This window comes from Fukomys damarensis, unplaced genomic scaffold (assembly GCF_012274545.1).
Source record: "Fukomys damarensis isolate Sample0158 unplaced genomic scaffold, DMR_v1.0_HiC HiC_scaffold_38, whole genome shotgun sequence".
NCBI lineage: Eukaryota > Metazoa > Chordata > Mammalia > Rodentia > Bathyergidae > Fukomys > Fukomys damarensis.
In genome coordinates, this window is record NW_022900950.1 from 3363210 (window position 1) to 3389112 (window position 25903).

Below are 25903 nucleotides of genomic sequence, written 5' to 3' on the forward strand. Positions count from 1 at the left end.
GAAGGGAGGGCAGAGGTAAGGGGAAAAAATGAGAATCAAGACTTGTCATGTAGAGGTACAAGATCCCAACAATGAATGTAACTGTACTGTATCCCTAAAATGTACCAATAAACTCAATTAAAGCTGAAAAAAAAAAACCAAAAACCAAAAAACAAAAAAACCTCTCTGCTCTAAACACCGGAAAGCAGGGTGCACGAGCCCAAACCAGAAGCAGAGGTAACTATATGGATGGACCCATGAAGATCCATATGGCTACAACAGCTCAAAGCCACGCCTTATGACAATTTAAGATCAGCACTTGATTAGTACTGTTTCAAGTAGTAAATGAAAAAAAACCTCCCCCAACTCTTAAATATCAAGTCTTAGAAATACTGGAAACCATGTAAGTTAAAAATGAAGCAAAACAATTATACATTAAAATACATGACAGCATCATTTTGGAAAGTGCATAATTTATTACTTTTATGAGTTCATAATAAAATGAATTCTTAGGAACTTTAAAAAGGAGGTAGAAGTAACAATTAGATATAAAATCTCCAAAATTTTGGAACCTGAAATATTAAATTCTAGATTATTCTTAAGACCTCTTTCTCATGATTACCACAGTTTGAAAATTATTCTTTTCATGCAAAGGAAAAAGGGGAAATTAAAAAATAGATTCGTTGATGAAGGCAGTGAGTTCTTCTCAGCTGGTTTTATTTTTCAATGAAGCTCAAATGTAGGATTATATTTTCTTTACTTACAGGAAGCTGTCACTGTTCTGTATTCCAATAACCCTCAAAACAGAATGGAAAATGCTTATGCAAAGTGACACAGGCCGTAACCATTCTCTGCAGGCAGCGCCATGTCAATACACTTCTCATCCAACAGCTTTCTCAACTCTACAGTTCTGTGAGGCAACTATGAATATTTTAAAATATTTTCCAGATTCATCATGGAGGCTGCTTTTCTTCTCTGTACTGTAATCACACTGAGCTGCAATTAAAATAAACAAGCAGTAAGTAGTTATATGGAAAAATCTTAGATTAATACAAAGTGCAAGGCATCACAACCTCATTGTTGAAAATAATATTATTGGAAGTCTTGGAGGAGGTCCTTTTTCTTCAGCATTCACTTCGAGTTTAATCTTGAAACTTTGAAGTGTCTGTATTACGTTAGAGAAATGCATGTTAAATACGACATTCCACAGCTTAGAGGGATGCGCTCAGAAATTCCAAACACATTCCGCAGATGGATGAAAATATCTAGATAAATGTTGATTAGAAAAATATCTAAGCCATAAACTAAATGTGAATAAATACAATGTAAGACTGCTGCTAATTTAAAAAGTGATACAGGGCAGGGGATTTAGCTCCATGGTGCTGCCGCCTGCCTCGCTAAACACAAGGACCCGAGTTCGATCCTGGGTACCAAAAAAAAAAAAGTGATACAGATCATAATAAGAAAAGTCTAACAGGAAAATAATCTTTAAATATTAATTGTAGTCGTAATTTATTTACATGGTAAAAAATACCTAACCTACAAAGGAGTACGCAGCATAAAAAAAGTTTCTTTTACTCTCTTTCTTCCACAGTCCTGTCTTCTGACACAATCACTATTTAAGTAATTTCTAGAAATATTCTAAATAGAAAACAATATATACCTATGTATGTGTGTCGGAAAGAATTCCATAATTTCATATTACATCTATTTTATTTCTTTTATTATCTGCAAACGAATCCCCTATATGGATACCGCATAATTTAAACTATTTCCTATGTTGAATATTTGGATGGTTTTTAATCTCTAAAATCAGAGACAATGCTGCCATTAGCATTTTTATATGCTTGCCTCCTCACAAAGACTTCCAGGTGCAAGTATGGCTCAAAGGTTCTGTGCTCACAGGTTTTGGTACCGGGGATCAAACTCTGGTCCTTGTGATTGTGAGGCAGGCTGCGGAACCACTGAGCTAAATCCCCGGCCTCTGTGCATTTTCTTTTTTGATACGGACAAACTGTGGTGCAGAGTGACCGCACCAAATGCACATCCTCCGAGGGTGGAGGAAAGGGCCAGCACAGGGCATATCAAGTTTCGTGGTGTCATATGTGAAAATGATACATGATTAAAATTGAAATTTAGATTGTTTTGTGGAAGTGGAGCATTTTTTACATGTTTAAAGCCGTCTATCTTTCCTTTTCTTTCAAAGTCCTCCTTTATCCACTTGTGTGTTAGACTGTAGCACTTTTATATGTGTTTGGATATTAGTTTTTGCCATATACGCTCGAAATATTTCATGCTTGTCATTAGCTTTGCGACTTTATTTCCTTGTGCTGAGGATCAAACCCAGGACTTTGTGCAGGTCGGTGAGTGCTCTGTCACTGAGCTGCATCTCCAGCCCTATGGCTTTTCTTGAGGTGGAAATTTGTAATTTTATGTGGTTACATTTATTACTTTTTTCATAGCCTCTAGGATTCGTGTTCTTACATGAAAGGCTTCACCGTACTAATTTCAGAAACTGTCCTGCTGTCAAAAGAACACAGGATGACACTGGGCAGTGCGGCGTAACTTGGGGATGGACGACCGACGCAGAGACACACCAGGGCGTGGTGCGTCAGCACAGGAGGCAGACATTCATTAAACGTCACGCACTTAGTGGGACACCATTTATACCAGCAACGTCTGGTTTTTAGAAGAAAACGGGAAAATCAGAATTTAGAAAAGGTAAAATAAAGATGAGAAAAAATGAACATACATTTTATTAAGTTTACCATGGTGTTATTTAAAATGGAAAAAAATTCACTTCAGAGAAAAATTTCCTTTTTGTTCATGGGGAGAATGCTAAATGGCTAGCTTCCATTTTCAAATAAAAACACAATGGGAGGATAAACAATTTAGGAAAAATATGTTCCAGAAAAAATTTGTGAAGTAGTTCCTGACAAAACATTTAAAATAGGTTCTCAAAAAGGATGGCAGAAACTTTGCCATTGGAGAGTTTGAATAACAACAACAACAAAAAAAAACACCACTGAGGATGGTTTAGGAGGGAAATTAAATTAGATGTAACTGGATTATATACATAAGGTGCCATCATTTACCCTTTCTACTATGTAATTCCAGGCAGTTGGTGTTAAGTAGGCATTTTCTTTATTGTAGTCCTTAAAAAAGATAAATGGGTTAGTTTGGGCATGATGGCAAATATCTGAACTCCCAGCTACGTAGGAGGTTGGGGCAGCAGGACTTCTTGAGCCCAGGAGTTCCAGCTCAGCCCAGGAACACAGTGAAACCACATCAGAAAGGAAATGTGAATTGTAAGGGTCATGACAGCGAATTTAGGCTCTCAAATATCCATCTAAGTTGTATGTTTACCACAATACTAAAGGATTTCCATGTATTAATTCTTTTTATCTTTTACTAACTGTATGAGGGAAGTGTTGTTAGCCTACATCAACCATGAGGAAACTGAGGCTTAGATAAGTTGAAATTGCTTGAGGTCACATGGCTACTCAGTGCCAGTAGGCCACGCCAACAGCAGCTAAGAAAAATACTTCTTTTCATGGACACAGTACATTTATAGCCAATTGTCAGTTAATACTATGGTAACTTATTTTGCTTTTTTTTTTTTTTTTTGGTATCGGGGATCGTATTCTGGTCCTTGTGCTTGCAAGGCAGGTGGCAGAACCACTGAGCTAAATCCCCAGCCTGAGTTTGCTTTTTTTTTTTCCCTAGTGTTTCACTCATCCCTCCATTTCACTTGTCTGTTTATATTTTTAACCACTGAATTGGTCTCATTTTGTTCCTAATAGGCAGAACTACTGCCCCTACTTTTGAACAAATGATCCATTTCATTTATATGATGTGTATTACGAGAAATTATTCCTCAGTGTTTCATTGATACTTTAAATTTTTATTTCTCATTGGACAACTTTTACATTGTATTTGACATTCAGTTGTTCACAAAAATGTGCCTTAAATATAGTTACCCTGTAAGTGAAATAAATTTTCCATTTAAAGCTAAAATAACAAAGGCAGTGAAAACTTAAATATATTCATAGTAATGCTATGTGCTTTCTAATTTTCCAATAAATATCTGCTCAGTTTTTTTTTTTTTTTTTTTTTTTTTTGGTACCAGGGATTGAGATCGGGTCCTTGCGCGTTCTGCTCACTTTTAAACAAAGTGCACTGTTGTGTAACAGAATTTTTTATAATAACAAAATAAATGTTCTATGTCTATACTGTCCAATATGCCTGCCATGACTGCATATGGCTATTGATGACTTAAGATCTGGCTAGATGACTAGGGATCTGAATTGTTTATTTTATTTAGTTTTAATTAAGTTGAATGTAAACAATTATGGTCAGCAGCAATGATATTTATTGGACAATGTAGTTCAAGAAGTGGGCATCGAGTGGAAGCTACTGATATTAATTTTTGTTTCTAAAGTTTTTCAATCACAAGTATTAAAAGGACTAATTTTAAACAGGGTAATCAAGCAAAAATAAAACCACTAGCTCTCTGGGAACTTCCAAGGAGCTCTGCCTATCTTTGATGCTCTTAGGCTGTTTATTATCTCAGGATAATGAGGATGGGTTCTACCTGCTGGGAAGCTGAAGCAGCTCTCTCTTCTGCCTGACTGAGACGCCTTTGAAGTCTGTTGGCTTTTTCTTGATGCTCTAGAATTAACTTTTCATTCTATTAAAGAAAAAAATAAAACAAACAAGTCAGAAAATTTATATGTGAAGATGTTTTGTGGAATAATCAGTTAAAATGTGGATACCATTTTACTACTTATAAAATTAAAACATAGTATTTCCAAATGTACATTTTTCAATTATAAGTTGCAAAGTATGAAGGTGGTTCTGCATTCTTCTTAAATTGCCCTCCTTACTCCCCATATTTCAAATAAAAGTGCACTGGGCTAGAAGTGTGGCTCATTGGTAAAGTGCTTGCCTAGAATGTGCAAGGCCATGGGTTCCATCCCTTGCACTGCAGAAAACAAAACAAACAGAAGATAAATCAACAAATCCAAAAGTAAAATGAATCAGAAGAGCAAGACTTTCAATTTGTTAATGTTGTGATGCTAGGTCACTGTTTCAGAATCACCAGGACAACTGTAAAAACACAGACCGCTGGGCCTTACAATAACAGCTTAAGTAGTAGGGTTGCATGAACTTTGTTTCCTCAAGATATGTGCATATTGCAGAGGCTGCTGGGATCAACAGAATTATTAGGCACTGCTATGGGTTTATGGGTTGAACTGTGTCTCCAAATGATGCCAAAGTTGTAACTTCAGTACCCATGAATACTTGAGACGGGGTCTTACTATGTAGTTCAGGCTGGCCTGGAACTTCCTGTGTAGCTCAGGTTGGTCTCTAACTTGAGGTGATCCTCCTGCCTCAGGCTCCCCAGTGCTGGGATTACAAGTGTGTGTCAACATGACTGGCAGAATGTGACCTTATTGAGAGTCTTTACAGATGATTAAATTAAAGTAAGGCCATTATGATGAGCCACAACCCATATGACATCCATTCATTAAATCCATTCATTAAAATGGGAAATTTGGACATAAAGACAGATGTGTACGATGGGAAGACACAAAATACCACCTAACACCAAAAAATGCCTGAGGCAGAAGCCAGGAGAAAGGCAGGGAACAAATTCTCCCTCAGAGGCCTCAGAAGGAGCCAATACTGCTGACACTGATTTTGTACTTCTATCTTCCAGAACTATATGACAATCATTTCTTGATTTTTTTAAATCATTTTTGTTTTTTATGGAGTCCAGTTTGGGATACTCTGCTATGGCAGAAACTGTAGAGATATTATGAATACAAAATTGTCACTATATACAGCAATGCAGACAAGTTCAATTTAAAAAAATATATTCTCTCGCCATACTTACCTGCCTGGTCAGAGTGCATCGGCAAAACATAATTTTGTACAACTAGAATTGTTATGTAGTTTTTCTGGCATTTATCCAAATTGAATAATATAAGCCCAATAAGGAATGGCTAGAAAATGTCAATTACATACAAGGGGTTAGAGTGAATGTCATGTCTAGTAACATAAAATGAAATATTCTACTTTGTTAAAACAAGTTTATTATTTATCTTACCATGCCCAAAAGCAAAATTAAATTAGGAGAAGTATATTGGCTACACCAACTTATCAGTATGTTTAAATAAGTAGTCTTAAATTTTAAGAGGCATATTACACACTGGAGAAAACTTGGGAAAAAATCTTATCATATGTGATGATCATTTTCATCTCTATAATTGAACTGTATAGAATGTGCATTTTTTTCTATACTGCTATCATAATGGTTAAGAAACAGCTCAAAAAAAAAAAAAAAGGAAAGAGCTCAGATTGACAAATCATAATATTTACAATGTTTTTTTTTCCCAATTGATCCATTGGTTTCTTTTGAGCTTCTAATATTTCATTACTACATTGAAAATCTTCCTTCTTAGAACAGATATCTGGAAGTGGGAGATACAATAAGGTTATTTTAACAGCTATTCCTTAATCGTCTTCTAAGTGGATCATATCAAGTTATAATGTCATGTTGCTTAAGAGAAAAAAGCACTGTGGCCCCTAAGATAGGCCCCACTGATGAACACTTGAAGTTAGAACATCAAATGAAGAGCGAGAGTTCTAGAAAGCCTCAGATACAATCTATAGATTGTTTAGTTTTTAAGGCATCATCAACAACAAAACAGATAAGCTTGTTATACTTAGTTCTAATGCATCAATCTAAATATATTTTAATTCATTCTAGTAAGCAAAAGTATTTTCTATTTCTTTCTTTCTTTTTTTTTTGGTACTGGGGATCGAACTCAGGACCTTGAGCTTATGAGGCAGTGGTGGCATCAATGAGGTAAATCCCTGGCCCTTTATGCGTCTTTCTTGATGAATTAAAACAAAGACGAATGGGTTATATAGCAAAACTGTAGAAACTCACAGGAAAAAAGAAGATCCCAATAATTCTCGAAATACTATACAAGTTATACTAGTACATATTAGAACTAAGACCTCTACCCTTTATTACTGTACAGATGATCAATCACTGACTTTCAAAGCTTTTATGTGTGGACTTTGGGGGTTATGGACAATTTCTATGTGGTTACTTCCAAGTAGAGAATTAATTCGGATTTGGTGCAGACAAAATTCTCTAATGTGTATATCAAGCTGCAGTCAGAAATGCTTCCCGGGGGACTCATGACCTTACCTCGGATGCCTTTTCATTTGCTATTTGTAGCTGAGAAAGCAGCTCCTGGCTTTGAAGCTTCTGTCGGCTTAACTCACTCCTATTAATTGAGAGAAAGAGATTAGTATTATTGTTCAAAATCTAAAATCTTTATTAGTGATATACATGTTCATGTTTTGAACAAAAATATCTTGATGTGCAACATTAAATCACTTAACAGGTGGCATCTTAAAAACATTCATTTCTTTTCTTTTTCTTTTTTTTTTGGTACCGGGGATCAAACTCGGGTCCTTGTGCTTCAGAGGCAGGCGGTGGAACCACTGAGCTAAATCCCTGGCCCAAAACATTCATTTCTTTATAAAATATACATATATTCTAGAAGTTAGTTGTAAAACAATGTGTGTGTGTGCGTATACTCTACACTCTAAAAAAGTTAAGATGGTAACTGTTAAGTGATACGTGTTTTGTTAAAGTTGAAAAATTATCACAATTAAAAGTTGTAATTTATCATATGGTAAGTTTTGTTATAAATATTACCATTTATTTATTTAAGAAGTATTCTTTATTAGTACATGTGTGTAGTATATAATGATTACATTCATTATGAGTTTTTACACAATTTTAGAAAACCAAAATAAAGATATTTTAAAAGTCCAAAAGGGCCTTCAATATTAACTTGAGAAACTACTATATTAAGTATAGTATTTATTATAATATTTCATAAGCTCCTAGTTGGGCAAAGCAGCATATATCTGTAATCCCAGCACTCTGGAAGGCTGAGGCAGGAGGACTGCCAAGTTTGAACCCAGCCCAGGAAACTTAGTAACTTTGTGAGATCTTATCTCAAACTAAAAAATTAACAAAAGTCGTGGGAAGGCGGCTCTGTACAAAGGTCCTGGGTTTGATCTCTAGTACTGAAAAAAAACCAAAATCTATAAACTCCTATGTTCTTTAATACAGTATGCTTTTTTTTTTTTTTTTTGGTACCAGGGATTGAACTCAGGATCTCACATTTACCAGGCAGGTCCTGAACCATTGAGTTAAATCCCTGGCCCTAGAATATGCATTTTAAGATTCATATAAAATGCTGTATAGGAGAGTTCAACTCTTGGAAATTTAAGGTAACATTAATTGTTCCAGCATCACTTTCGTGTAGTACTTTAGGACCAGTATTTATGATTTGGTTGTATATGTACTATATTTTATTCATTTATATTCTTTGTATTTTCATTAGCTGAAATTATGTGATGTACAGTACTGCCATGATCGTTATCATCATCATTTGTTATCGTTTAACATATAAAGATGAGATTGCTTTTAGCCAAAAATCATTTCAAGAGTCCAACGTTAAGAGTAGATACAATATAGTCTTAAAAACAACTTAATCAGAAAAGATGATCAAATCAATTTCTTAGCATTAAAAGTTAATTCAGTATCGGCTTTTGTCTTTTGACTTACTTGTACTTCTTAGATCAATCAACAAATTAACACTTCCAAAGTCACTTCACTTTTGTTCAAATGAGCCACATACACAATTTAGAAACAATAAATTTTAAGTGTACTATATTTGAGGAAATAGTTTTTAAAACTAGTAAGCTCCCTGTTATAAATATACAGGTCATAGAATAGCAAAAGCCATTCTAGGCAACAGAGACATGATGGGGGTATCAATCCGCAACTTGAAACTGTACTACAAAGCCACTGTGATAAAAACAGCATGGTACTGGCAAAGAAACAGACCTGAGGATCAGTGGAATAGATTAGAAAACACAGAAACAACTCCAGACATACTCAGCTCTCTCATTTTGACAAGGAGCCCACCCTCCTCACCAGAGGTACAATAGTCTCTTCAATAAACTGTGTTGGAAAAAAAAAGGATTTCAACCTGCCAAAAATTAAAACTAGACCCCTATCTTTCACCATGCACTAAACTAAAATCCAAGTGGATTAAAGATCTAAATATTAAAACAGAAACCTTAATCTTGCTGGAAGATAAGTTAGGTAGAACTCTTGAAGACACTGGCATAGGAAAAGACTTTATGAACAAATCCCAGTAGCACGGGAACTAGCACAAAGAATCAATACTGGCATGTCATCTTTTTAAAAAGCTTCTGCACTGCAAGAGAAACTACCAACAGAGCTAAGAGACAACTTACACTGTGGGAAAAAATTTTACCAGCTGTTCCTCAGACCAAGTATAGTAGTCTACTATACAGAATATATAAAGGTCTCAAAAAAACCAGACCCCTCCAAATATAAAGATCCGATTCAAAAATGGGCATCTGAAATGAACAGACATTTCTAAGACAAAGAAGTAAAAGCAGCAAATAAACATATGAAAAAATGTTCAACATGACTGGTCATTCAAGAGATGCAGATGAAAACAACACTGAGATTCCACCTCACCCCAGAAAGAACGGCTGATATCAAGAAATCACACAATAACAAATGCTGGCAGGGCTGCAGGGAGAAAGGAACCCTTCTCCACTGTTGGTGGGAGTGCAGACTGGTGCAACCACTGTGGAAATCAATATGGAGATACCTCAAAGAGCTGGGACTAGAGGTTCCATTTGACCCAGCTATTCCTCTGCTGGGTATCTTCCCAAAAGAATTAAAAGAATCATACCACAGTGATTGATATATGTGCACCCATGTTAATGGCAGCACAATTGTAACAGTTTTAACTGCCCCAAAACTGGAGTCTGGATAAAGAATATGTGGTTTTTCTACAAAATGGAGTACTACTCAGCCATACAGAACAAGAACCTATAGACATTTATAGCTAAATGAATGCCACTGAGGTCATACTCTTAAGTGAAATAAATAGGACACACATGTGCAAATACCAAATAGTTTCTCTGGTGTGAGAAACTGCAAGTGAAAATAAGGTTCAAATTGTATAACTGATAATGTGAAATAGGAAGAAAAGGGCTAAAAGAGTAGGAGAAGTGGGAAGGGTAGGGGAAAGGAAAGAAGGGAAAAGAAAGAAACGAGAGAGATAAAATGGAAACAGTCTTTGTAAATACGGAAGGGAGGAGTGGGTGAAGGGAGGCCAGGGGAATGGGGAAAGATTAAGAACCAAGACCTGTCATGTAAAGGTACAAGATCCCAGTGATGAATGTAATGTACTGTACACCTAAAAAGTACCAATAAACTTAATGAAAACAATATATAGGTCAGAGCAGAGTCATGCTGTCCACTCATCAAATGCACTGCTATTTACTGGACATCAGTTGTGGGCCAGGTGCAAGGTGTGTGGTGATAAAGGCACCTGCTGCCACATGGAGCTCACACCCTGAGGAGGAGGAGGCTGCTTTCTCTCACTTCACGGCTCCGCTGACCCAATTTGAATATGAAGAGTCTGAATGAATGTCTACCATGAATCACATGACAGAAAAATGTTTTATCTTTATTTTTGGATGATGAAAACGAAGCAGAATAAGCTGCTGTGCCTTAATGTATCTCGTGCAGTTTAAAAGTCCTGCCCCACAACATAAGAAGAGCAAATGTATGCAACAGAGGAAAAATGAAAATGACTGAAGTGGCTAGTCCTCTAGGCCGAATGTAATTAAAGGCAGAAGTTATGCTTCTTAGTGCTGATGAGAAATAACTTGTGAGTATATGAAACAACGATCACATTTGTAAGGACAGCCAACATCATTTACATAAAACCAGGAAACACCCACTGCAGAATTTGATGCCTAAACTATTTAATGCTCAAGACAATCATCTCAATGATGGACAGTAATAATTTTTCATCAATTTCAGACTACACAGGTACAAATGTCATTAAATGGAATACACTTGATTTTGGTCTTTATGCTTATTTCTCTGTGCGTCAAGCTTTGTCACGCCCATTACACATGAGGAACACTGCAATTCTTGTTTGTGTCTTTACAATCTAGTATTCAACAGAGCATGGCAAATAAGAGTGAAGAAGTTGACGACAGCGATAATACCAAATGCTTTCCAGTACTTCCCATGTGCCAGGAAGTGACCTATGTGCATTCATAATTCAACTTACTTAGTTTCAAAACAATTCTGAGAAAATTTAAATGCAGAAATTTAAAAATAAAGGAATTGCCTAAGGTCACAAAGACTGGCAGTTGTCAGGATTAAAACCCTGGTCCTCTGGTTCCAAAGCCTGTGCCTTTTTTTTTTTTTTTTTGAGACAGGGTCTCACTATGTAGTTGAGACTGACCTGGAACTCACTATGTAGTCCACGCTGGTCTTGAACTCACAGCGCTCCTCCTGCTTCAGCCTTCCAAGTGCTAGGATTGCAGGTGCGCGCCACACCACCCAGTTTATTGATATGTAGTTGAGACTGACCTGGAACTCACTATGTAGCCCAGGCTGGTCTCAAACTCACAGGGAGACTCCTGCCTCAGCCTCCTGAGGGGTGGGATTACAGGTGTGTGCCACCACACCTGGCGTAAAGCCTGTGCTTTTAATAGCCTTGCGTGTGGGCAGTGGATGGGGGGTGGGGAGGGTTGCTGCCATTGAACCCTGGCCACACAGTCTAAGCATGTGCTCCACCACTTAGCTACATGCCCCTACACACTGCTCTGTACTGCAACACGACAAGCAACAGCTGTTTAACTAAGTATATATGTGTGTGTGTGCATTTAGCATTCTAGAAATATAAATATGTATATACTTACTTGGAAATCTAACAAATTAAATCTTCACTTCTGGCTTCTTTCTTAAAAGTCTAGTCTCACATTCAAACTTAACATGCCCAATATTAAACTTTTCACATTGTCATGCAAAACTATAACCCATCTTGCAACTCAACTTTTATACTTATGTCTGTGACATCTCAACTGTCTAGGTTAAAAACCTTAGAGTTGGACCAGGGATTTGCCTTGCAAGCACAAGGTCCTGGGTTCGATCCCTGGCACCAAAAAAAAAAAAAAAAAACAACAAACAAACAAACCAAACCAAACCAAACCAAACCAAAACAAAAAAAAAAAACCCTTAAAGTTAACTATTTTATTTCTTAAATGCAAAATCTTGTCTTCCTTGAAATGTTTCTTGCACCCATTTTTCATTCCTACTTAGTGCTACTGAGACAGGAGAGAAGAGCTCACTCTGTAACAGGTACTTTTTCTTCTTTTTCCCCAGCTGCCTTATTTGTGTGTCCCTATAGCCTGCCCAGCTGGCTGGGCCAGGACATGTTGCTCTGGCTGCAGCTGGCTTTGGACGTGGACCTATTCCAGATGACTGTGCCATGCAGCTTCTCCGGACGATCCTGCCCCTCTGAAGTCTTCTTCATTAGTTCTGCAAAGCACCACTCCCACAATGACCAACAAAAATGCTGATACTACACATGGGTGAGCCTGACATTCTTCCTCTTAAGCAACCTCCCCATACCCTTAGCAGGTTATGCACTATTCCTCTGTATGCTATGACCTAAAGTCTTATTTTTGAGATAGGGCATCGCTCTATAGTTCAGGCTGGTCCTGAATCACTATGTAGCCCAGGCTGACTTCAAACTCACAGCAAGCTGCCTCAGCTTCCTGAGTGCTGGGATCACAGGCGTGCACCATCATACCCAGTTACTACCTAACTCCTAATGAAACCTCTTCCAGGTTGCATATTTTTGTGTATTCATGATTTATATCTTGAGTAGATCATGCCAAAAGTGGTATACTGAGAGGTGGTAACCAAAGGAGTCTGGCCAGAAAATGACCAGTAGCTGGGGCTAACACAAAAGGCTGCTGGTGCCAGAGGCAGCAGGCAGCTGGAGCTGGTGACACCAAAGGTCACTGGCAGCCAGGAAATGATGAAGAACAAGAGAAATCGCCATGATGCTGTATTTCCAGGGGCCACCATTAGGTAGCTGCTGACTCTGGGGTGAGGAGGGACGCTAACCCTAAGACCTGATAGGGCTGATGGTCAAACCTCAGGGCCATGAACACTAAAATAGCTATACTTTGCCAACTTTTGATTCCAGTATGAATTGAACAAGGACCTTGAGCCAACTGGGAGCATTCTAAAAGCTTGTAAGAGGACCCTCCTCTTGAGAGGGCCCTGAAGAAGAAGGTGGACAGTAGTGATAGTCATTAGCAATGTGGAAGCAGCTCAAGAATCAGCCCAGCCAGCTTAGTGACTTCACTAAGTGAGGGTATTTCAAAATCATAAAAAAAGAGAAAAAAGGACTGTGGGGTATACCTTAGCATGAAGCCCCTGGATTCAATCTCTAATACCCGGGGGTAAAAAAGAGCCAGCTTATGTCTGATTTCCATCTTAGGTATGGCTGAGGATCTGTAGCAATCCAAGCTCTTAGAATTTGAATTTTAGAGGGCCGGGTATTTAGCTCAGTGGTTTGGTGGCCTGCTTCACAAGCGCAAGGACCCGAGTTCGATCCCCAGTACCACAACCTTCCCCCAAAGAATTTGATTTAGATTTGTTGCATATACAAAAACGTTCATTCTACTAGGGTTCATGGAACTGTAGTCTTAGTTGTCTCTTTCCAGAATATCCTTCAGAACATTTGTAAAGTTTCTTCGGTGGTCATGAATTTCATCAGATATTCTTTATCATGGAACTATCTTATTTCCTTATCAATTTTGAATGCATTCACCAGGCAAGGCAAGCGATTAACTATGAGGAAAGAAAGGGAACCAACAACAGGAAAATAGTATGACAAGGAAAAGTCAGTAGAAATCAGCTATAGTTATCAATGTAAATGGTCTCAACTCAGCAGTCAAAAGAAATACATTGGAAGAAAGGATCAAGAAAGAAGATCCAACAATATGGTGCATCCAAGAAATATATTTAACATGAAGAGAAATTCACAGACTGAAAGTCAAAGGATGGAAAACAACACTCCACAGAACAGGAACCTGGAGAAAAACAGGAGTATCTATCCTATTTGCAGACAAAGTGGATTTCAAGCCAAGACTAATCAAAAGAGACAAAGAAGGTCACTATATCCTTGTTAAGTGAATAATCCAAAAGGAAGAGATAAAAATTATATATACACATGCACCAAATACCAATACACTCAACTATATAAAACAAATATTAACAGACCAGAAAAACCTAAAAAGCACTAATGCATTGTAATGGGAGAATCTCAATACCCTACTGTCACAAATAGATCAACTAGACAGAAACATCAACAAAGAGGGCTGGGGTTTGGCTCAGTGGTGTTGCCACCTGCCTCGCAAACACAAGGTCCCAAGTTTCATCCCCGGTACCAAAAAACAACAACAACAAAACAAACCAAAAACAACAACAACAACAACAAACAAAAACAAAGCCATCAACAAAGAAATATAAGACATGATCTAAACCTTTAAATAAATGGACTGGGTAGATATCTATGGAGTGTTGCACCCCACAATAGAATACACATTCTTCTAAGCTGCACAAAGGACTTTCTCTAAAACAGGTCACATATTAGCTCATAGAACATGCTTAAGTAAATGTAAAGGAATTGAAATTATCCATGCAAATTATCAGATCATACTGCAATGGCATTGGAAATCAATGCCAAAAGAAACCAAAAAAACTGCATAAAACCAAAAATTAAATAATATCCTCCTGAAAAACCAACAGGTCACAGGTGAAATTTAAAAAAAATTAGACAGTTTCTACAATTAAACAATAATGCCAATATAACATATAGGAACTTATGGGATTCAATGAAAGCTGTCCTATGAGGGAAATTTATAGTGGTGAACTTCCACATCAGAAAAACAGAGCATACTCAAATAAATAACCTGATGCTGAACCTCAAGCTTCTAAAGAAGAGCAAGTTAAACTCAAAGCACATATGAGGGAGGGAATTATAAGGATCAGAGCAGAAATTAATGCAACTGAGACTAAGAAAACAATATGAAGAATCAATGGATCAGAGTTGCTTTTTGAAAGATTAAATAAAATAGACAAACTCTTAGCCAAATTAATCAAGAAAAGGAAAGAGAAGACCCAAATTCATGAAATTAGGAATGAAGAGTGAAATCACAACAGATCCTGAAGAAATCCAGAAGATCAACAGTGCCTACTTAAGAGAATCTTTACTCTAATAAGATGGAAAACTCAGAAGAAATGGACAGAGTCCTAGATTCATATGAATTACCAAAGCTGAATCAAAAAGATACAAAAATTTTAAACAACCCAATATCAGTCATAAAATTGATGATGTAATTAAAAACTTACCAACAAAGAAAAGCCCAGGTCCTGAAAGACACAATGCTGAATTCTACAAGAAATTTAGAGAAAATCTAATGCTACTGCTCCTCAAACTCCTTAACGAAACTGAAAGGGAAGCAATATTCCCAAATTTATTCCTGGAAGCAAGCATTACCCTGATTTCAAAACCAGACAAGGACCAAACAAAAAAAAAAACAAAAACAAAAACAAAAAAAGAACTACTGGCCAATCTCCCTAATGAACATAGATGCAAAATTCTTCAATATACTGGCAAACAGAATGCAGCAAATCATTAAAATAGTTATACATCACATTCAAGTAGGATTCATCCCAGGGATGCAGGGATGGTTTACTACATGTAAACCACTAAAGATAATACACCATATTAACACAGCCAAGGACAAAAGCCACATGATCATATCAATAGATGCAGATGACAAAGCATATGACAAAGCCCAACACCCATTCATGATAAAAACCCTATGGAAAATTGGAATAGAATATCTTTATCTCCATTTGATAAAAGCCATCTATGATAAACCAATAGTCAACATCATAGTAAATGGACAAAAACTGAAAGCTGTGACTCTAAAATCAGAAACAAGACAATGATGTCCACTGTCACCATTCCTATTCAATATAGTTCTGGAAACATTAGCCACAGCAATTAGACAAGAGAAAGAAAGGAAAGGAATAAGGATAGGAAAGAAAAAGTTAAATTATAAAGTATTTGTGGATAATATGATAATCTACATAGAAGACCCCAAAAACTCTGCCAAAAGACTCCTAGATTTAATAATCAAATTCAGTAGCACAGCAGGATATAAAGCCAACACTCAATAATCAACAGCATTGCTATAAACAAATAACAAACTCACTGAGAGAGAACTTAGGCAAACTACACCTTTCACAATAGCATCAAGAAAAATAAAATACTTAGGAATCAATCTAATGAAAGATGTAAAAGACCTTTACATTGAAAAGTACAGTGCTCTGAAAAAGAATACTGAAGAGAATATCAGAAAATGGAAAGATTCCCCTTGTTCTTGAGTAGGAAAAACCAGTATGGTGAAAATGGCCATATTTCCAAAACTGTTATATAGGCGTAATGCAATCCCAATCAAAATACCAATAGCATACCTCACAGAACTAGAGAAAATAATCATAAAATTCATTTGGAGCCAGAAGAGACCTAGAATAGCAAAAGCAATTCTGGGCAACAAAAGCAAGGCAGGGAGCATCACAATCCTTGACTTGAAAATATACTACAAAGCTACTGTGATAACAACAGCATCGTACTGGCAATAAAAGAGACCTGAGGATCAATGGAACAGATTAGAAGATGAAGAAAGAACTCCAAACACACTCAGCCACCTTATCTTTGACAAAGTAGCCAAACGCCTTAACTGCAAGAAAGACAAACTCTTTAATAAATGGTACTGGGAAAACTAGTTTTCCATCTGCCAAAGTTTAAATGTAGACCTGTATCTCTCAGCATGTACTAAACTAAAATCGAAATGAATTAAAGATCTAAATATTAAAAGTGAAACACTAATTCTGCTGGAGATACAATAGGTAAAACTCTTGAAAACACAGGTGTAGACAAAGACTTTATGAAAAAAATAAACTCTGGTTGCACAGGAAATATCTCGAAGAATCAACAACTGAAGTCTCATCATATTAAAAAGCTTTTTAACAGGAAAAGAAACCACCGAGTTGAAGAGACAACCCATAAAATGGAAAAAAATTTATCAGCTATTCCTCAAAGGATTAATATCTAGAATATATAAAGAACTCAAAAAACCAGACTCCCAAATTTAAAGGTCCAGTCAAAAAGTGGGCATTTAAAATGAACACACACTTCTCCGATGAAGAAGTACAAACAGCAAATAATCACATGAAAAAATCTTCAACACCACTGGTCATAGGAGAAATACAAATTAAAACAACACAGAGATTCCTTCTCACTCCAGAAAGAATGGCTATTGTCAAGAAATCAATGAATAACAAATGTCGATGGGACTGTGGGGAAAAAGGAACCCTTCTCCACTGTTAGTGAAAGTGTAGAGATTGGTGCAACCACTGTGGAAATCAATATGGAGATGCCTAAAAAAACTAGGACTAAGTTCCATTTAACTCAGCTATGCCCCAACGTTGGTATATTCCTGAAACAGTTAAAAACATCATACCACAGAGATATATGCACACCCATGTTTATAGCAGTAAGTTTGTAATAACTAAAGCCTACAAACTACCCAAATACCTATCAATGGATTAGTGGATAAAGAAGATGTGGTTTTTATTAAAATGGATTACTACTCTGCCCTAAAGAAGGATAAACGAGGCATTTGTAGGTAAATGGATGCACCTTGAGACTATAATTTTAAGTGAAATAAATCGAATACATATGTTTAAATATCAGACTATTTCTCTTGTGTGAGATTACTGAAACGGTAAAGAGGGACCAAAATGTATAATAGATATTAGTAAATAGAATGAAAATGTTCAAATAGGTAGGGCTGGGAGGGAAAGAAGGGAAGAGAGAAAAAAGAATAAGAAAAAAACAGCTCTTGTAAATTAAGATGGGAAGGGTTGAATTGAGGGGAGGGGAATGGGAAAATAGCAGAATGAAGATATATTAAGTTCAGGTACAAATTCACTATGATGACTGTGACCATTATGTATAACAGACATGTAACAATAAAATTAATTTTAAAAAGAAAAACATTTTAAAGGTTATTTTTATTTATTTAGATTTATTAATATTCTACTTTTTTCTACAAAGAGCTCGAAGTGGTTAGTTTTCATGTAAGCATTTCTTTCAATCTTATGAGTGTCTTCTGAATGAAATTTTAGGAGGTCTTGAAGTCTGAAGAGAAAATCGATGTCATTAACTCTGCTCCCCGAGTCCTCCCTAGAGCCTGCTTGTCAGCACTGCTGATTACTCATTGCTCTGCCAGGACATTTCACTGCAGCGATAAAGAAAAGAACCTGGATGATCTGACTCTGTATTATCTATGTGCATTTTTCACTTCACTAGAGAACATAATTGAGAGTTCCCTGCATATAAGTGATTGGGAATAAATATTAAACAAGATTTCCAGAAAGTTGTACAGTGGTACTGCAGTTGAAACACTTGCCAAGTGAAGCTACACAATCTCTTGTCTGGAAACCTTTGAAAACAGAAATACTCTTACCCATCAGGAATGATTTCATGGTAGCTTGCTAGAAGGTACAGAGGTAAATGGCATTTTCAGTTGCTATGTGACATTACTGAGTATTTCACACTAAATAAAGAAACCAAACTGTTATTTCCCTATGATTCCAGCACAGTATATTATGTAAGGTTTAAGGTAAATTGTTATCTTCTGCTAATTTAAAAGTACATATGGAGAAGAATGAGGAATCCCTTAGAAAATCACTAGCAACTGGCTACACAATGTCCTGGATATTTTTAGTTCACTTACACTGTTCATGTTTACATGAAGGAAAGTCTTTGTTAGGTCTACAGAATATAATTTAGAAAAAAATAGTTGCAAAAAATAATTTCTGTATAAAATTTTACAAAATCTATAGATGAAATAATTTATTAAGAAAACATTAAATTATTTGTTAAACAAAATGCTGTAATCAATATTGATATGCCATCAAATTAGCCATTTATGGGTTGTCAGATTACTCAATAAACAACAGAAAGTGTGGTTTTCTTTCTTTTCTTAGTGGGTGAGGGTGAGAATGTAAGTCCATGCCCCACAGACAAGCTTCAAAGATTTTCACAAATATCTTGAAATTACACTAAAGATTTTATGTGTTTGTCTACTTTTTCTGGCAAGGGGGTCATACATTTCACGACATTTTAAAAAGGAATTTTGAAGCCTAAGTAAGACAATTTTGCCCATTTTTACTGTCTGGAACTTTGTGTGTGTGTGTGTGTGTGTGTGTTTTCTTTTTGGTACCAGGAACTGAAACTGGGACCTTGCGCTTTTGAGGCCAAAAGCGGAACCACTAAACTAAATCTCTGGCCCCTGTCTGGAATTGTGTATTTTTTTTTTTTTAAACTATGGATACACTGGTTGTTTCAATGTTCAATTTCTTATACACACCATATTTATAACAATACACTCTATAATTATTTCTACTTTTGCTTTCTTTAATGTGGTACAAGAATTTAAAAATCACTTGCCAAACCACCTAAGTACAAAATTATTTTACATTTTTATTGCATTCCTTCTACTCTATTAGTGTTGCCTTCCTTGTACTTAATTCAGTGGCAAATCTGAAGTTTTCAACTTCATTTAAGAAAACAGCAAGTTTCTTTTTGTATTCATATATTATTGATATATCTAAAGTTTAAATTATGTATTTCCAACACAAGTAAAACCAGTATAAAATGGTTTGGGGACAAAAACCCTGACACTTGTTAGGCAACTGAGAAACAATAACATGAGGGTGTAGTAATTAGGTAGGGACAACCAGTATACCTTGGGCACTGGTAAGTTTGCTTTGCACAGAAATTTAGTCCACTGATTAATGTCCTGAGATGACTAAGTGGATGGCAGCCAAAAGTAACCCTTTACTATTGCACCTTATCTTTATGTTGAAGCTGTGGAGTAGTTATTATTTTATACTGTAAGTAAAGGAACATTATATTGTATGTAAAGGAAAGAATTTACTTAATGTTCCTAAGGCTATTTAGTGATTCATCGAAAAATGGAGCACCTATACTTTAAATAAAAATGTTTTATCATTGAAATCATATTGTTTTTCACTTTAAATCCATCAATTATAAGAATTGTTGGTAAGTCATACCTGTGTCATATAATACTGAAACAAAATAGGGAAAATAATGATTTTTTGAACAAAAAAATTTAATCCTAGAATGTGACAAAATGGTAACTGTAAAAATTGTGATCTCAAATTTTTATATGGTTTTAAAAGACTTGACTACTAAAAAAGAAAATTCATTGCAAGGTTTCACATCTTTTCTCATTCAGTTAACTAAAAATATCTCAGGTTAAAGGAGGCAAGTCAGTGTAAGATACATTGCAGAGCTTGAGGGTAGAGTCTCAGATTTGTTCTTTCCCTTTCCGTGCTTTCCCCCTTAGCGATCTTAGCTACTCAAGTCCTGAAATACAGCTTTACGAATTTATATATGTAGTCCAGTCTCATTCTGAGCTCTTTACTTGTATATCTCATGGCCTACTTGTCTACCAGCAACACGAATACGCATCCTGAATGTAACCCATCCCAGAAGGAAAGTACTCCTTGTGGTTTCCTCCACCTTCGCAAACAGCATCTACCCAGCTGCTCAAATCCCAGGCCTGGTTATCACCTCTGATTTCTCTCTTTTCCTCACCCCGTGTATCTGATTTATTGTTAGGTTCTGTCCTACCTCACTCATATATTTCAGACTCCCCACTTTTGTCTGTGCTTTGAAAGCACACTCTTCCCAGCCACTACCATGTGCTACCAGAACATGGTAATACTCAGGATCTGGTCATTCTGACTCCTGTTCAGCCTTCTCTCTGGTCTATTTTACACAGTACTAGCTAAGAGGGACTTTAAATAACCTAAGGATTTCCCACGGCTGCACTTTGGATTTTAACTTAAAACAGTCTTATGCATTTTTCTTTAAGGACAAGTGTCCTTGAAATAGCTCACTTATGATCTGACCCCTGCTTAGCCCTTCAACCTTGCAGCATTTTCTGCACTCACTCACTCTCCCCAACCACACAGGTCTGTCTGCTCCTTGTTAGCACTGGACTTGTGTACTTGCTTTCATCCACCTGCCTGGAATATTTTCCTGACCTTTTTTTAGTGTAGTTAATTATTTCTCATCTTTCAGGCTTTAAATTTCACTTTTTCTAACTATTTTTTCTGAAATAGTCCAGCCCTCTAGAACTCTTACTTCTGTCTTAGTTACTATTGCATCACCCCATTCATTTTCCTTAGTCCATTTCCTAAAATGCCCAAAGTATCTTGTTTATCTTTTGCCTTAGTATTTGGCTTTCCCCACTAAAATAAAAGCTCTCAATGGGAAACTGCACTTACAAGGTTTAGAACAGTGTCTAACCTAGATAAATTTTAGGTATTTGTGTGTGTATATGTGTGTGTGAGTGTGTTGAGACAGGGTCTCAATATGTAGTTCAGGCTGGTCTTGAACTCATTACAGGCTGGCCTTAAACACATGGTGATCCTCCTGCCTCAGCCTCCCACGTGCTGGGATTAGAAGCATGTGCCACCACACTAGCTTAGCCTAGACAAGTTTCAGTTAATTCCCCAGAAAGAGGTGACTGTCCACAGTATGGTAAAATATTTCTTCTGTATATACGTATAAGCTGGGCTTGAACTTGTGATCCTCCTACCTGAGCCTCCCAAACAGCTGGGATTACAGTGTACATACCATGCCTAGCTCAATAATAACATTTCTAATACCCTACACTTTTGCTTCTCCAAAGTTTATGTTAACTACTTACTTTCATAATAGAACTACTGGGATAATTCAGTGATTATATTTTCAAAGTAGTCATCAAATGCTGTAATAAATTTGAGATACCATTACTAGGAAAACGAAAGTGTTCTAAAGCTCTTTTATAAAGATTATTTCTAGGAAGCTTATAGTTATTGGAGAATAAACTCAAATTTACAACGTAATGAATGAAATTCCCTTCTAATGTCTAATTTTAAGTGCTTATCTTAAAATAACATTGGAAAAATGCAAAGTTCCTTCATTTACCAAACACTGAAATAAGCGCGGCTACATGCCACATACTGTGCTGGGTCCTAGGGAGACAGAGAGAGGAAGATGCAGGCACTGCTTATGAGCTGCTGGAAATACTAGAAAGCTACCAGGCTTCAAATATAGGTAGTAAATACTTAACGGTTCATGGTGCTATGGGAATACAGATGGAGGATTAGGGGATTAGAGTGGTCTCTCCAGAGGAAGTAGGCTTTTAAACAGAAAGAAAAGGAAAAGAATGTTACAGACAATCAAACCCATGTGTAAAGGCCAGGAAATAAGAAAGGATAATAAATTTAGGAAACCGGAAGTTCAGGATGAATGGGACTTGGAGTGTTACCAGGAGCGGAATGGAGGTGAGGGAGGAAGGAGTTAGAAATGTAAGAATACAGACCACAGAGGAATTTATAAACCAGGATAGGAAATTTAGATTTATCCTGAACACACAGGAGAGGTGCTGATGTACTTGTAAGACAAGAAGTGACCAGATTCAGTTTGAACATCTGAAAATCTCGCTCACTGAAGCAGGAAAAAAAAAGTAAGATTAGCCAAATTAGGGAGTTCTAGCATAGTTCAGGTGAGCAGTGCTGATAGCCTAAACTACAGTGACGGAGGGAAGTGAACAGATTTCAAAGATGTTCAGGAGATGGAACTAGTAGCACTGGATTTAGAGATGTGCAGAGAATGAGTTCAGGATGACACTCAGAGTTCTGCTTGAGCAACTGGATAGATGGTACCGCCCTTCAAAGAAATGGGGAATGGAGGGTGACACACACGAACGGGCTCGGGTGAACACACGGAGTCTGATGCACCACCTGTGGGGACATTTGGTAGAGGTGGAAATATAGATTATTTCAAAAAGGTCAGCATTAGATGTTTTATAAAAATAATTACCTCTTTGGTATTGGTCTCTTGTCACAGAAACAGATATCCCAACCCATATGGAAAGGGGAATTTTAACTTAAAGATATTTCATTTCTGTATAGCACTGGCACATGGAATAATACAGTTAGGAGGTAAGAGCAGGTTTTTCCAAATGTATCGGTCTCTTTAAAAACACTACAAATACTTTTTTTTTTGGTACCGGGGACCGACCTCTGGACCTTGCACTTGTGAGGCAGGCGGCGGAACCACTGAGCTAAATCCCTGGCCCGAAAACACTAAAACTACTTTAAGTAAAACAAATAAGAGAACCTACCCCTCCTTTATCACATGAGATAACAAGTTTACATATGAGCTAATGTCTAAGGCACTACAATTAATTGCTACAATTGCTCAGATCATTCTGCAACACAGTTTAAGACTGAGCCATGTCGGTTTTGGTTTGCTAAAGGAAAATTCCCCCAATTCAAGAAATCCCTTACTGATGATGGAAGACCGAATCACATAAGGTTCTAGTCTACAGTATGAGAGAATTAAAAACAAAAGGTGAACTATTCATTTCAGGGAAATGATGGATCTGCCAGCTGCAGCAAGTGCTTTTTACAAAACTCTCTTATGACAAATTAACATAGCATGTGCCAGATGTTTTTTTTCTGTTGAATTATACTATAATATGCTTCAGTTACTTTTAGTAATTACACATTTTGTAATCTGCCAGTACCTGCAGCTGCCTCTCATCCTGTTAATTAAAAAAAAAAAAACTTAAAAAATGCAGTTATGGCAGCCAAACACTACAGATGTACAGTCAAGAAATTATAATGTTTTAGAGAGTGAAGAGAACTCCTTAGGCTCAAATGCTGTGCGACACACACACACACACACACACACACACACACACACGGTATCGCTAACCCAAAACTTCAAAATCCAAAATGCTCCGAAATCGAAACCCTTGGAGGATAGAATGACATTAAAATCATGATAATATTTGGTAGGGAAAAAAATCTCATCTGATTTTTTTCCATAAAGATTTTTTTTCTAATTTAACCTGTGAAAATAACAGCAGTGATCTTGCATTCCAGTGAGATCAGTAGAGATTATTATTTATAGCAGTTACACATTAATAAGTTACCTATTAAAATTGTTTCCTTTTAGAAACATACATTTCACAAGATCAGAAAGAGGGACTAATTATATATAAAGTAATACCATTTCACAAATTAAACTTTCAACTGAAAGGAGATATCAGAGGGGAGCTGAAATTTCTAAGAAGCTTTCAATCCTAAGCTTTTTGATATTAAGATGAAAATTATTTTCTATACAAATTATTTTATTTATTTTTCATTACCATAAAAACACAGGTGTCTGGTAATCATATTTAATTGTTCATTGCCAGAAGAAACAGAGGTTCCCAAAAGCAGCAAAACAAGTCCATTGAGGACTCCAGCATCCTAGGGATTTGGCAGTTATATTATGCTTACATTTGTCTCTATTACAGGAATTTATAAGAATTTAATTTAATGAAGTAAAAAGGACAAAAGCAAACAACCAAGCATCTTATTGGGTGAGTGCAACCTAAGAGCCCAAGCAAGACTAGCATTTACTAAAGGGCATATTTTCAAGGGAAATGACGCTACGGAGCACTGGGTGGAAGGGTGCTGGGAACACAGGTAAAAAGGGTCAGTTCGGAAAGCTGTTCACAAATACTTCTTATATAAATGACAGAATGTACAATTTATGATATATACAGTCAAATGCACCAACTAAATTACTTGTTTTATTAATGTTTTACTCTCTTGTTTATTTTTTAGTTATTATTGAAAGACCTAGCTGGTTGAAGACTTGGTTGTGGCACTAAATCATGCTAAAACAAAGCTACTTGCAAGGTGAGTGAAAGAATCTTTCCCTGAAGATCTGCAAGTACATGTGGCAGTCACTCTGGCACACCACTGGGGTAACACCGCACATACGACATACTACACTGCTAACGCCCAGTGGGGGCAGTGCTGTACATATGCCCAGGACAGACCATCACCTTCATACTGGCTCACTGGGAGAAGTCTTTCTATCTCAAAATTATAAATTTACTATGAATGTCATGTAATTCTGTGTTATGACTAATAAGTAAGTTAGGTCAGTGAAAATAATTTAGTAGATATAATTTGTTTCATATACACTTTTTGTCTCTCATGAGGAAAAACATGATTCATACAAATGAATCTTGCCTAAAATCTAGCACTTTGTAGAAGTAGTAATGCTTTCAATCAATTAAAGGTGAGATATGTTCACAAGCTTCTTTGATATACCTCCTGCATTATACCATGGTTTATTTTGAATGCCACAATCTCTTAGCACTTATAAAGGCTTTCTACATATTTAAAATGCTGAGCATGGAGTAAATACTTTATATTTGCCATCATATAAATAAAGCTTCATAGCAACATATGGGGTTAATGGGCAGATATAAAGGGTTGGAGCTGCATGGGATTAAATTCAGCTTTGAGTAACCTCTCCGTTTTCTTCTCTGCAATGCTATGCTACCTGTCTCTATATGCGTAAGTATCTGACAGTTTTACATCATTGATAGGCAAATAATTATTTTCTGAAAGGGAATAATCCTAATTCAAGAATCATTTTTTTTTTTTTTGAGACAGGGTCTCACTATGTAGTTGAGACTGAACTGGAACTCACTATGTAGCCCAGGTTGGTCTCGAACTCACAGCGATACTCCTGCCTCAGCCTCCCAAGTGCTGGGATTACAGGCATGCGCCACCACGCCCAGCTAATTCAAGAATCTTGTGGAATAGCATTACTTTAATAGAATGTAATCCTTTGTCATATTGCTATATTTTTAATGTAATTATCATGTAATAAAAAAATTTAACTTAAACATAATTATTCCTTTTTCAAAAGTTTTTTTTTTTTTTTTTTTTTTT

General features: G+C 36.5%; 1 protein-coding gene across 3 annotated transcripts in view; it reads right to left on the bottom strand.

Moving 5' to 3' along the window:
- Positions 1-589: 589 nt before the first annotated feature.
- Positions 590-25903, bottom strand: part of Sclt1 (sodium channel and clathrin linker 1) — a 168371-nt gene continuing 143057 nt past the window's right edge. For 2 of the 3 annotated variants that reach the window (XM_010618878.3, XM_010618874.3), the window contains 3 exons: positions 7205-7283; positions 4574-4669; positions 590-975 (listed from right to left, as the gene is read on the bottom strand). In XM_010618878.3, the coding sequence (XP_010617180.1) occupies positions 901-975; positions 4574-4669; positions 7205-7283 (250 nt within the window). In that variant the 3' untranslated portion in view covers positions 590-900. Of the gene's footprint in view, positions 976-4573; positions 4670-5878; positions 5988-7204; positions 7284-25903 lie in introns of those variants that run through there. The other variant, XM_010618875.2, reaches the window with a different exon arrangement.